The sequence below is a fragment of the Taudactylus pleione genome, unplaced genomic scaffold (assembly GCF_031769625.1).
Source record: "Taudactylus pleione unplaced genomic scaffold, aTauple2 ptg000080l, whole genome shotgun sequence".
Taxonomy (NCBI): Eukaryota; Metazoa; Chordata; class Amphibia; order Anura; family Myobatrachidae; genus Taudactylus; species Taudactylus pleione.
Window position 1 is genome coordinate 4,526,816 of NW_028284482.1, and position 12,895 is coordinate 4,539,710.

Below are 12,895 nucleotides of genomic sequence, written 5' to 3' on the forward strand. Positions count from 1 at the left end.
ACAGATGAAAACATAAATAAGTAAATTTAAATGACTGAGTAACTGTCATTCTAGGGGATATGGATTCGAAGGACAATGGGGGGGTTATTCATTCCCACACATGTGCACATGCAAACATACTCACTTGGCCCTGCTTTTTGAGGAGGCATTGGTTGTCTGCTGGTATCTGCTAGGAATTTGGGAATGTGAAAGGCAGAACATTTCCTTAAGTAAAGCTGTCACCAGGCTCTACCAGAGCATTACTAATACATGTGGCGAAGATAACTTGAGTGATGTAATAGGTGCATCTATTGGAAAAAGAAAGAAGAGGGCATTTCATGCTCTTAGCACAAGATAATGGCAGTTACTGTGTTTGGCATATTCCTTTTTTTTCCTTAGTCATTTACATTAGGATAAATCTGTCATGTAATGTACATTTCAGACTATTCTGCTCGCAGCATATTGCAAGGGCATATTCATGTAAAGTTCAGAAGAGCAGGAGGCCAGAGTCTGCTCCAAGTGGCATCTGTAAACTTAACAAGTATGTTTTCTACTGATAGACTACAGTAGAAATTATTCCCATCAAAAGAATGTAATGATTCACCAGCTGCCGCTATTTTAAGAACAGCAGCAATATCTTTTTAGAACAAAGAAGGGTATTCAATATGAAAGGTTAACTTCCCTGGCGAAGTTAACGTTTCATATCGGAGTTTTTTTCACTATGTGTACCCCCGTTTTAGCCTTTTATTGAAAGTCGGGGATTTAAATAGCCGCAGCAGGTGTTTTTTTTCCGACAAGAAGTGATGCAGAAGAGCACTTAGGTTATTTTTTTCGTTTTTTTTTAAGTGGTCCCATCGAATTTGGGGTACATGAAAATGGGTACTAGCATATTTTTTAAGTCCCTAAAGTCAGTTTTTAAAAATTCTGCATTTGTGCACCTGCCGCTATAATTCTATTCTAGAAAACATCTGCCGCATACTTGCAGAATAGCCCTGAACCTATTTCCCTATTGTTTAACAATTTTTTCCCTTTTTTTTTTTTTGCACCCCAATTTTTAAATAAATTTTTTGGGGTGTCCCTATGTTTTTTTTTTTACTTTTTTTGACACAGTTCTTTTTTTAAATGTCAATCTCAGGGGTGCAGGCTATTTTTTTTAAGCCTGCACCCCTAAACCCCAATTATGCACTTTTTTTCGACACCTATTCAATGGTGAAAAGTTATCACCGCTTTTTATCAAAGACTTTTCAAAACTGCGATAAGTCTTTGAAATTGAATACGGTGTAAAACTAAAACCAGTGATATTAACGCAAAAAACGATGTTATCGCACCCATATTGAATACCCATAAAAGTGTGAAATCTAGGGAAGAAACATGCAATGGTTTTGCAATCCAGTATTGGCCAATATGAGCCGAACAATAATCCAATTTTGTGTAAGCGAGAGACCAGAACAAACAGCTGGCACTATATTTTTTCTATAAGCATGCGAATGCTGTATGATCAATTCACAATTGTACAGATTGTCTACTACTCTTTGTTTAAAATTTCCATTGAAGGTATGTTAACTGGTCACTTTACATATGCCACAGAATGTGGAAACTAATGATTGGAACTTTCATTAAAGAAAACAAATGTCAAAGCAATGCAGCTTTTATGCTAAGAACAAAATGGTAGAAGACCAGTTGCAGATGTCTTACAGCTGCAGTGCAAGCAAGAAACAGGGTTATTCAATCATCTGAGACGTGCGGCCTGGTTGCAAACCAACATTGCTCCATGGTGTTGCGTGGTAAAAGGAGCAATGTTGAGCTTGCAGTGTTCAGTCGTTACCACTATTCCCAGCTACACCTTTGGGACTTTGCATTTAACAGAATTGCCCTATTAAACTGGGATTTATATAGAAAAGCTTAAAAGCATTTAGGAGTAAATTTACAATGCAGCGGCCCTTTATGAGTCTGCGCTTTTTGGCAGGTTTGACCCTGGAATTTAAAACAGCAATGTTATTAAAGGCAATATGCAGCGTTTTGCCTTTAATATTATTTTTGCTATAAATTTCAGGCTGCAGCCAAATGCGAGAAGCGTTGACCTGCAAAGGCCGCTGCGCTGTGTATTTAACATCTACACCACCTGCATTTCAGTAAGTAACCCAAATGCATATAACTGTATAGTCCCACTATGACAGGGCTGGACAACTGTCAGGTAGATATTACACTGAAAATTATTTCTACTGGTTTGTAATTTCTGGTGGAATAACAGACATAGTTGTATTTTTTATTTTTATTCATTTAGTATGAGAATCAATTGCACATAATGGAGTCAGACAGTTTTTGGACTAAGCAATTATTTATATGATTTCTGCATGTCTCTTCACTAACTGCTTGAACTTTGTCTAGCAACTTCTGGTCATTCTTGTTTTACACTTGGTTGAATTAATGTTTTTTATTAATCCTACATCTGTATATTTTCCTAGATCTGTGCTCACTGCCAGGAGCCTGGAGCCACACTGGGCTGCTACAACAAGGGTTGTGCCTGCTGCTATCACTACCCATGTGCCATGGACTCGGGTAAGGCCTAAAATCCTTGCCATCAGAAATCCAATAACTTAAACCTGATAATAGACGTCGTCATAAACTTGTGGGCGATGGATTTATTTTTGTGTGTAACTTGCTTTCAAGTGCTGCCCTCTGGAAATGTTTCTTTCAGTCACAGGCACTTGAAACCTAATTCATACTTATTGTATGCATTATGCTTTGCCTAATAGCTTTTTTTTTTTTCCTTACGTTTAATTATAATATTAATGAAAGCTTATTGCTGCCTCTAACTATGATCTAGTTTCCTAATACAATTTTTGAACTATAGAAAAGGTATGCTTAGTACACAAAGGGCCTGATTCAGACCCACTCGCGAGCGGCTGTCCGCTCGCAAGTGGGTCGATGTTATGCACTGAGCATGCGCACGACGGAGGGAGCTCCGTCGTGCGCATGCGCCAGACGCGACGAGCGAAGGAAAGTCCTTCGCTCGTTGTGTCCGATCAAAGGGGGCGTGCTGTCAATGTTGATTGACAGCACGCCCCCTTTGGTGGGCGTGCCGGGGGCGTGCCTCCCTGACTGGGGCGTTCCCACGGGAACGCCTCCCGTCAGAAGCCGGCCCACTGACATCACTAGTGATGTCAGTGGGAGTGATTTTGGCTCTGATAGAGCCAAAATCACTCCGGAGCTTGCGGTTGAAAACCTCAACCGCAGGCTCCGGCTCGCAATTTCGATGGTCGCGATGGTCTCGACCATCGCGGCCATCACAAAGCACGCTCGTATAGCCTGTGGGTGGTGACCCACAGCTATACGAGCGTCCAGGAGGACGCTCCATGAAAATGGAGCCCGGCCCTCATTCAGAGCGTGCGCTCTGCTCGGAGCGTACGGCTCTGAATGAGGGCCAAAGTTCATAGTTACACAACTAATTTGTTGTGTTTACAACAACAGTTGTCTAATGATTTTGAAGAACCTGATGTAAAATGTCATGTCACAACATTCTGTCATTCTCCAGACTTTTTTTCTTTTGTACATGGAAGAGTTAAAAACACTGGCTATAGTATATGGTGAAAGGAGCTTTTTTTTTCAAGTTTACCTTAAAAAAAAATCCAGGCTTCTCTCTCTAAACCCTCCATTGGTTACTTGGGACTTCAACTTCAGCACCTTCTCCATAGGTTTACAAACAATGCAAACCTGCCAGAAGGGACACAACAGTCATCTTGGGAGCACCCATTCCTTCTCTGTCTGCAGGGAAGGTAGTGGTGAGTTGTATTGGGGTGCTGATTTTCTGACCAATCATCAATTTTTTGCATCTTTTCTTATTTGTTTTCCCTATGTGTCAAGGGGGAGTATGTCTAGGGCCAAGCTTCGCAATAAAGATGGGAAATATTTTTACCTGGTCCAGTTGACAATCAAAATACTAAGCATAGCATGTGAAGCAGAGGTCAAGCAGGCCATGCTTGCCTTTGGGGATACCCACTGGGATGGCAAAGTCAGCCTGGGATAAGCTATTTTGGAGCTTTCCTCATACTCTGAAGCTCCATGCTTTGAATTTTCCATGGGAAGTGTCATGTCGTTCCCCTGATCCTCTTTACCAGGACTCTTTCAGTTCCTCCTTGAACACCTGACAAGATTGTGAGGAACAGGACCTGGTTCAGATATTTAGAATATTCTAACAAGTGTCACTATGTCTTGACCATGGAAGCATCCATTTTTGGTGGTTCTACATGCTCTAAAAGGGCCCGACAGAGCATTCAGCCAAGGAGTAAAGTGAAGTGGCAGAAGGCTCTGAAAGCTTCCTCATGTCCTGATGATAGCTCCAACAGGAATCTGGGAGTAGAATATTTAGTGTATACCAACTACAGACTAATGTCTGATTCAGAGCTATGCTTGGTACGCACGTAACGATCTGTACAACCAACGACTTGAAAGATATCTTTCAGTGAAGTCATCCTGCCACATCTGACGATTGACGATATCATCCAGATTGGCCTGCATGCACGAACGATCATAGATATCGTGATTGTACATGCGGAAATGCGCATCGTTGGTCCTTCACTGCATAAAAATTAACGATATATCGTTAAATTATATCGTTATCGTTCATAGATCTCGTACCGTGTGTACGCACCATTAGTTTTCCAGCCATGGTACAAATTGCTTTTTTTTTTTTTGCATTTGTTCCTATGTTGCACTGCCGCTTGGGCAACTTTAAAATGTGCAGAGAGTTTTAAAGTTGGAAAGGGATGTTTCCTAAGTTAAGTGTAGGTTTCAGTGTAAAAGTTTGTATCCCTTTGTGTCCCTTGGATTGCACATGGTTTGTACAAGAAGCAAATTGCTCCTTGTTTGCTCCTCTTTATTGGCTCTTATCTGATTCAGGCTCTTGGAGGTTAAGGATCGCAAAGAATCCTAGATTTCAGACAGTTCAGTTAGACAACCTACTTTGAAGTGTGGACTAAGCTGGGTCTCAGCAGATTGCAGTTCCTCTTATTCTCTGAATACAAAGGATATGGTGTAAAGGGATTCTCCACCTTAAGTGGATGCACTAATAACTTGTCTATCTAATGTGACAACCATTCCAAACTTTGCTGCCTTATGGAATATAAAGAATAGAAAAATTTGAGTCCACTATTAGAATGTTTTACACTGCAGCTTGGGAGCCTTTTTGACCTAGCTTAACTTCGGCTTGGTCAATAAACAAATAGAATGGATATTATTTGACGGAGGGTCTGAATTCTGACAGACAATTTGCCAACTCTGGTGGAGCATATCCATGAGACTTCTGAATATTTGGGATAAGCCGCTATTGATATGGGGCTCATTAGGCCTAGAATTATTTCCTCAGCAGGTTTGGCGTGCTCTACCCTATGACTTTGTAATTGGGAGGAGTATGTAGAGACCAGTTAGACTCTGAAGTCCCTTCCATGCTCTGTGGAAATGCTGTTTGGCTCTAAACAGTATAAGAGTATTTCCCAGGCTGCAGAATAGACTTCTTTCTGATTTATTAATACAGACAAATTACTGAGTAAATATAAATACATTATGCAATAAAATTTTGCAATCAATGGGTTTATAGCATAATCATGGCCACGGTTATGGACCTACCCACCATATCCAGGTAACCTCTTTAGGGTAGGTCCCTAACATACTAGGGTTCAAATCCAGAGCGCAGGACACCCCTAAATCGGCGCAGCCAAGCCACCCCAGGGCATCGCCATAATGAGCAAAGTGAAATGTGATGTAAGGTAAGAGCAGCATGGAAAGGTGAAAATACATATATAATAAAAACAAAAACTGATTTGTTAATACACCTAGTTTAGATTTATACATCATACATCTTTTGAAATTCCCTGCACTGATAACTTTTCACCTCCTGTCTTAAAACAAACAGGGTGTTTTGCTCTAAGTGTAGCCATTCAGTCCCTTATTTCAGCTGGAGTAATTATTCCAGTAGTGTAACATCATAATGGATTTTGCTAAAGTATCTTACTGGTCAGGGATTTGTTTGATTCCTTTTGACCTATTCTGAACCTGACATTCCTAAACGTTTGATTGCATGTAGACCGATTCAAGGTGATGTCCACAAGGTTGGTCATCAATAGCATAGAAAAGGCTGAGTTTATGATGTCCATGAATATCTAGGGTGCTTATTTACATGTTCCAGTCTGGGAGGATACCAAGATCACCTCATATTTGCCATTTTGTCCTGTCCCTTTCAGTTTTGAGTCCTACCTTTCTGCCTGGCTACAGAGCCTTGTGCATTTATAAAGTCTGCGATTTCAGAATCAATTGGGCAACGGTAATTTAGTTGATCTGCTGGTGAAGGCGAACTCCCTAGCTTTGCTGCAGGCTCTTGTTTTTTCCGACTGTCTTCAAAGGTATTGCATGTCAGTGACTGAGAGACCTCAATATCAATAGGAGTTATCTGGTTCCATCTGGGACTGGTCGATTGTTACAACAGATACTAGCCTTTGCGGATGGTAACCTTTGTGATTGGTTTGTACTTAGGATATATAAGACTAAAAACTATACATTAACAGAAAATAAAGATAAACCTTTTACTTGCAACATTTAAAAACATTGACAATACTCAATCTTGAATTGTATACTATTCTGTCCCAGTTCTGTATGTGTGTACATAAGATATATCTCCTGCTGATTCTGATGTAATTGTATCTTAGAAAATAATCTTTAAATTACAATTTTTTTCTCAGATAATTCCATGTTATACTGTGCCTATATACATACTGTACTTGTAATTTCCATTTATAAATGATAAAGTCTTAACAGTTTGTTATAATTTTTTTTAAATTTATTTTTAATGGGTCCCTTGTATGTTTCTTCTGTTTGAAACTCGTCAGTAATTTTTTAGTGTCATACTAAATGATCAATTACAATCTTCAAAATCTTTTAGAAAATAAAATTGCGTTTTGTGGTATATAGGCCTGAAAGCCTATTTTGACTTTCTTTGCCATGGTAACCAATAGTGCTCGTAATCTGTCTCCAGAGCTGCCTAAAACATTTACTGCAATAATAAAACCTTTATACACCCACATGTTATAATTGCTCGAAAAACAAAAAAAAAACATTCTAGCTTGTTTAAACCTTTTTAGATAATCACTGTCTTTATTGTCAAAAAGTATTGTTCGAAGTAGACTTTTACATTTTTAGATTTATTTGAGCACAAAAGGTATTGTTTACAGCGATCAAGGCTGCATCAATCTGCTACATTAAAACTGACTCTAGTACCAAAAGGGTGTTGATGATCTTTGCAGTTCAGCTAGTTAGCTTAAATCCTATCCTCTCTTTAAGTGCTTTTGACTTATTTTGGCAGGACATTGTAATATTGTAATACAGAAAATAAGCCACATTACAGGATCTAATGAGAAATAACCTTATAGGTGCTGATATTATAATACAATATATATGTGTAGAGTCCACAGCACCAGAGATTACATTGCTGCTTCTGTAGGAATCAAATAAAACACAAAAAAAGAATGTAAGTGCGAAAATGGAAATCCTGCCATAATAGGCTATAATATAACTCTAATGCTCGCAGAGAAGAATAAAATAGCTTTTTGCTTATTAGACTAATGATATAACTAGACTCAAAATAATGACTACATTGATGGAACCTTAAGACCAGGGGTCTCGACTCCAACAGATCACATTTTGTGGATTTCTTTAATTATGCACAAAAAACAAACAATTTTTTTAATTAAATAGCTTATATACATATATATACAGGTTGAGTCTCCCATATCCAAATATTCCGAAATACGGAATATTTTTAGAATGACTGAGATAGTCATAACAGAAAGAAAACATTGCTTTTTGATGGTTCAATGTATTTGAACTTTGTTTAAGGCACCACATTATTAAAAATATAGTATAAAATAACCTTCTGGCTGTGTGTATAAGGTGTATTTGAAACATAAATTAATTTCATGTATGTACACAAAAATTATTTGAGCCACAAACTTATTAAAAATATTATAGAAAATTATCTGAAGGCTGTGTGTATAAGGTGTATATAAAACATAAATGCATTCGGTGTTTAGATTTGGGTCTCATTCCCAATATATTTCATTATGGTATGCAAATATTCCAAAATATGGAATATTCCGATATCCAAAATACCCCTGGTCCCAAGCATTTTGGATATGGGAGACTCAACCTGTAGTACTAAGATAATCCATAAAACATGTAGAATCCTTTTACTCACTTTCATGATCAGCAATTTGATAATACAGTGGAAAACATCCCGGAATTTATTTACTAACCGGTAGTTTGTAAATGCCCATGAACAGCATTGCCTTTATACATTTCTGATTTAAACTGTGTAATATTTAGTAAATAATACCCCCCCCCCCCCTATATCTGATCCTTTAGGTACAATGATATGTAGAAACGTTAATCATACAGCAATCATATAGAGTAGCTTTAATGTTTCCTGCTTATTAAGAATTTTGGATTGTATTTGTTTCAATATATGTCATTGTAGTTGGTACTGAAGAAGGCTTCCATATCAGTCATGGAAATGATTAACAAATCCTGAGGCTGGCTACTTTTGCTCTGATAAACATTGGCTGATTCTGAGGTGGATGCATGTGCAATCGCTTTTCCATAGACCAGTGGTTCCAAAACTTCTTTGAATCCCGGTGCCCTAGAGCAGCAGCATTGTTTTAATGGCACCCCTAAGCCAAAAGTTTGTTATTAAAGTAGTACAGTGAAGTAAATTGTACTTACCTTTCAGCCTTAGGTTCAGTTATGTGGTGGTGGACAAGTTTGAGCTTCTGTTTATCCACATATTTACATTACATTGATCATAAATAACTTTATTTGATGCTGGACCATCAACCCTGCAAGTGTCCTGAGGCACCCCAGGGTGCCACGGCGCACAGTTTGGGAACCACTGCCATAGACCCATGGCATGCTGCTTTCTTTCATATGATAATTTGATGAATCTGCCAAAGTGCACAAGAGCGACTGAAAGTGGGATCCTATCCAGTCTACTGGCTATCTGTCTGCAGACATAATTAGTATCTGGATTTGCATCATTCCCATGCTAGATGTAGAAGATCCATCTGAAGCTGACTTCATAGTTGGATTACTCGCCCATGACACACCCATGAAATGGGACTTTGGGACAATTTGCGGAAAGTGGTCCGTCAACAGACAGATCAAACCAATGGCAGGGACAAACTCCTTCAGTTAGTGTAAGGCTGTGTACACACCGTAATGACCAGCAATCGTGCTGATGTGGGCGTTTTGCCTTCACCCTGGACATCGCATGTTTGCCGGTACACACTTAAAAGACTTAATGAACAACCGAACAATCACTGTTCCGTCCTTCATTAATATGTACAGCCTCACATGCGATATCGTGTGATTGACCATGCAGCATGGCCAATCACACGATATTGCATGCGACCGCGGGAGTGCGCAAATCGGGCATACACACTGTACGATATGCCCGGTTTGTCGTTCCGATTTAGCCAAATCGGGCTGATATCGTTTAGGTGTGTACCCAGTCTAAGTCTGATCCAACGCATTCACAGTAGTTTTTTCTTTCTTTCGCCTGTACACATTATGCTGGAATCTACAAGATCGCCTACTTTTCCACTTATGTCTGAATCAGCCCAGTTGTTTCTATATGCAATTAATATTATCGTGTGACTCTCGATTGCAATTGCTGGTCATGTGGTTGTTGCGAGCCACTCCATTGCTCTTCTTTCATGGCTATTCTTAGCACCAAATTTTCTTTCAGTCCAAGGTGCTTTCCAAGTTCCATTTGAATCATGATGTGATTCTTCCTTTACACTGGGATATGTCGCCATAGAAAAATTCTAAGGGTAATGAGGAATTGCCCAGGTCAGATGACCTGTTGATACTTAATGATGACTACAAGAGACATTGGCCAGTCAAAATGGGCCATTGCAAGGAGGATTACTTCAGTAATTAGTCAGGTTTACATTGATACAACCTGTCCCTGAAAATGGGAGGGTAGATTCCTCCAGATCAGTGGGGGCCTCTTGACGGCTGTGTTGTTGGTACGCCAAACCTTCAACTCTTATTCCTCTTTTATACTACTGTCGGGCTACAACTCCTTCATAAAATTAGTTAGCAATAAAAAATGTAAACATCTTTTTCATGATTTGAACAAAACATTTTCAGAATAGAGAATATATACTGCTGTGCATGAGTTAATGTTATCACTGATATTCTCCCCTCCCCCCTCCATCTTTCTATACCCCTGTTTTCCTCTGTCTCCTCCCCTGTTACCTTTTACAATAATCATGCTGAAATGATTTTTAGCATTAACATGGAAAGGTGGGTAAGTGGACTGGCAGAGGTTAGTGCAGCAGCATGTCATTTACCTGTCTCTGCGACTTGCCTCTTCAATCTATTCCCTGTTTTTTGTGGGAGCGGTTGGTGGGGAAGGATCCAAGGAGCTGCTGTCACGTGCCCCTACTGCGTTTGTCAATGTCAGGTAATGCTCTGGTGAATTATTGTATTGACTTTACTTGACTTTGACTCCACAGCCCTACCTCTTGGTAGGCAGGCATGGAGCCTCGGCTGCGCAGCTGTACTAGGTAGGCAGGCATGGTGCCTCGGCTGCGCAGCTGTACTAGGCAGCCAACTGGTCTTTGGTATACACCTTCTCCAAATTCTACAGATTGAATGCTTTTGATTTGTGTTATACGTCTGTTTTAAGAGATTTTTAATGGTGATAGAAAAATGGAGAATTCTCACTGCTCACAGTTTACCATGCTGAACTGCACAAATGGCATGGCTGTTACATTCAGCTGCTTCCACTTACTCTTCTGCATGTCACTTTACTTACTGCTCACCAGCTGGTCCCATATCGAATGCACTTGAAGTTTTGCAGACTTGTCTGCTCTGAGCTTACAGTGATTCTATTTCAAATGTTTTTTTAACAACTCTGCCATGTAACAGGGATGTAGTCGGCATCCCGGTGTGCGGGATATCGACGGTCTGAATACCGGCACCGATGTCCAGAGAGGTTGGGATCCCGGCACCAGTATCCCGACCGCCGGCATCCCGAAGGTAAGTATCGGGGTGTTAGGGGGAGGTTAGGGTTAGGCACCGGGTAGGGAATGTTAGGATTAGGGTGTGGGGAGGGGGATGTTAGGTTTAGGCAACAGAGAGGGGGTGTTAGGTTTAGGGGATGGGGAGGTTAGGCTTAGGCACTAAGGGGGGAAGGTTAGGGTTAGGCACTGAGGAGGGAGGGTTAGGACATCCCTCACCGTGCCATCCTATGGGTGTCGGGATTCTGGCTGCCGGGATGCAGCTGTCTGTATTCTAACCAGCGGCATCCCGACGGCTGAGATTTCAAACCCAACCCATGTAACACTTATTTTTCCTGTTACAGATGATTACAATGAGATGCTATGTTTTTGGATATCGCATGCATATATAACAATTCCTCATTCTTCCACTCATTACTGGCAATAAAGCTTTTCACAATCTACTTAAGTCACTGCTTTAGATATTTACGCAGATTTGTCTTAACCTTATGGGGCTCACAATTTCCATTATACAGTATCTACTAGCATGGCTTGTAACATCCCAAGTATATAACTTAAAATACAATTATTGCAAGTTAAATCTTATGTCCTCATACACCTAGCCTCAAAACACAATGCGTCACAAGACACCTGGTGTGAGTGAGCTGTTATGTCCAGTGCGACTCTGCTTGCGCCGAGTGTCTTTTCCTCACGAAAATGCGTCTTGGACGAAATGCGATGCAACGAAGATGCACCAGGAGACTGTATAATTTGATACCCTTGTATATCTATGCGTGTATATCTTTCCATAGTCCTTTTACAGTAAAACATTGAGAATAAGCACCATTGAAAATAATAATTTCTCTTTGCAAACCAGTTTGTAACAGATCCAGGAAGCATATCTTAGTTTGTTTTTAAAAGGGAGTATCAAGGGGCACAAATTACACCTTATATTGCCAAAAGATAGAAACCTCTAAAGGGTCCCATCCATTAGCAGAAGTTTTTCTGAGCGATGAAAGACAAAAGATATCCCTTGAAAATTCCGGTTGCTGTGCTGAACGATATCTGTCATGTACATGACAGATTTTGGCAAACGATGAACAATATTGCATGACATCATTCAGGAAGTGGATTTTTTTTCTCTGTAGCTGCTGCTAATATCTTTCGTCGTTTACCGCATATAAACTGCCAGATATTTCTAATGTCTGGCAGTGATATGCGATAATTGACCAACAAGTTGAAGAAATGAAAGCTTCAATTTATCGGCCGCAGGAGTGCGCATCTGTCATCGTTCAGGACCTATCCATAGTAGATAAATTGAACGATATATCGTTCTATAGTTCAATTTATCTGCTGATGGATAGGCCCCTTTATACATCTCTGTGCCCTCATATTAACAAAATGTTTTATACTTAAATATAGTTGACCTTGATTTGTTTCCTTTCTTGCAGAATGTTTACTGAGTGAAGAGAACTTCTCTGTACGCTGCCCCAAGCACAAGGTAAGGAGCAGCTCCTTATTTTTGTTTTCCGTATGTACACACCAAATGTTCTGTCGCCAGTTTGGAAAATAGGTGTTGTGTTTAGTTGTGGAGATAATAAAAGGTCAGAATTCCATGTGCTCATATTTCATGACTACTATAAAATGAAACCATGCAGTGCTTCAGGGTAGTAAAAGGAAAATCTTCGAAATTGTAAAAGAATTATGCATTAAAGTTCTATCCCCAAACTGGAAACTTTTTTTTTCTCCTATCTCAAACAGATGTACCCATAGTGCATGTTAGACGCAACTAAAGCTGGGCCAATATAATAGAGAAACCTAAAATGACTGGACTATATGTCAGTTATGTTTGGTGTGATATAATT

At 39.8% G+C, this 12,895-nt stretch overlaps 1 protein-coding gene across 2 annotated transcripts in view; it reads left to right on the top strand.

The window, feature by feature from the left end:
- The window catches only part of TCF20 (transcription factor 20), a 57,304-nt gene that overhangs the window by 15,153 nt on the left and 29,256 nt on the right, over nt 1-12,895 (top strand). For both annotated transcript variants that reach the window (XM_088468030.1, XM_088468032.1), the window contains exons 4-5: nt 2,445-2,538; nt 12,482-12,531. In XM_088468030.1, coding sequence (XP_088324156.1) covers nt 2,445-2,538; nt 12,482-12,531 — 144 coding nt within the window. The remainder of the gene's footprint in view (nt 1-2,444; nt 2,539-12,481; nt 12,532-12,895) is intronic.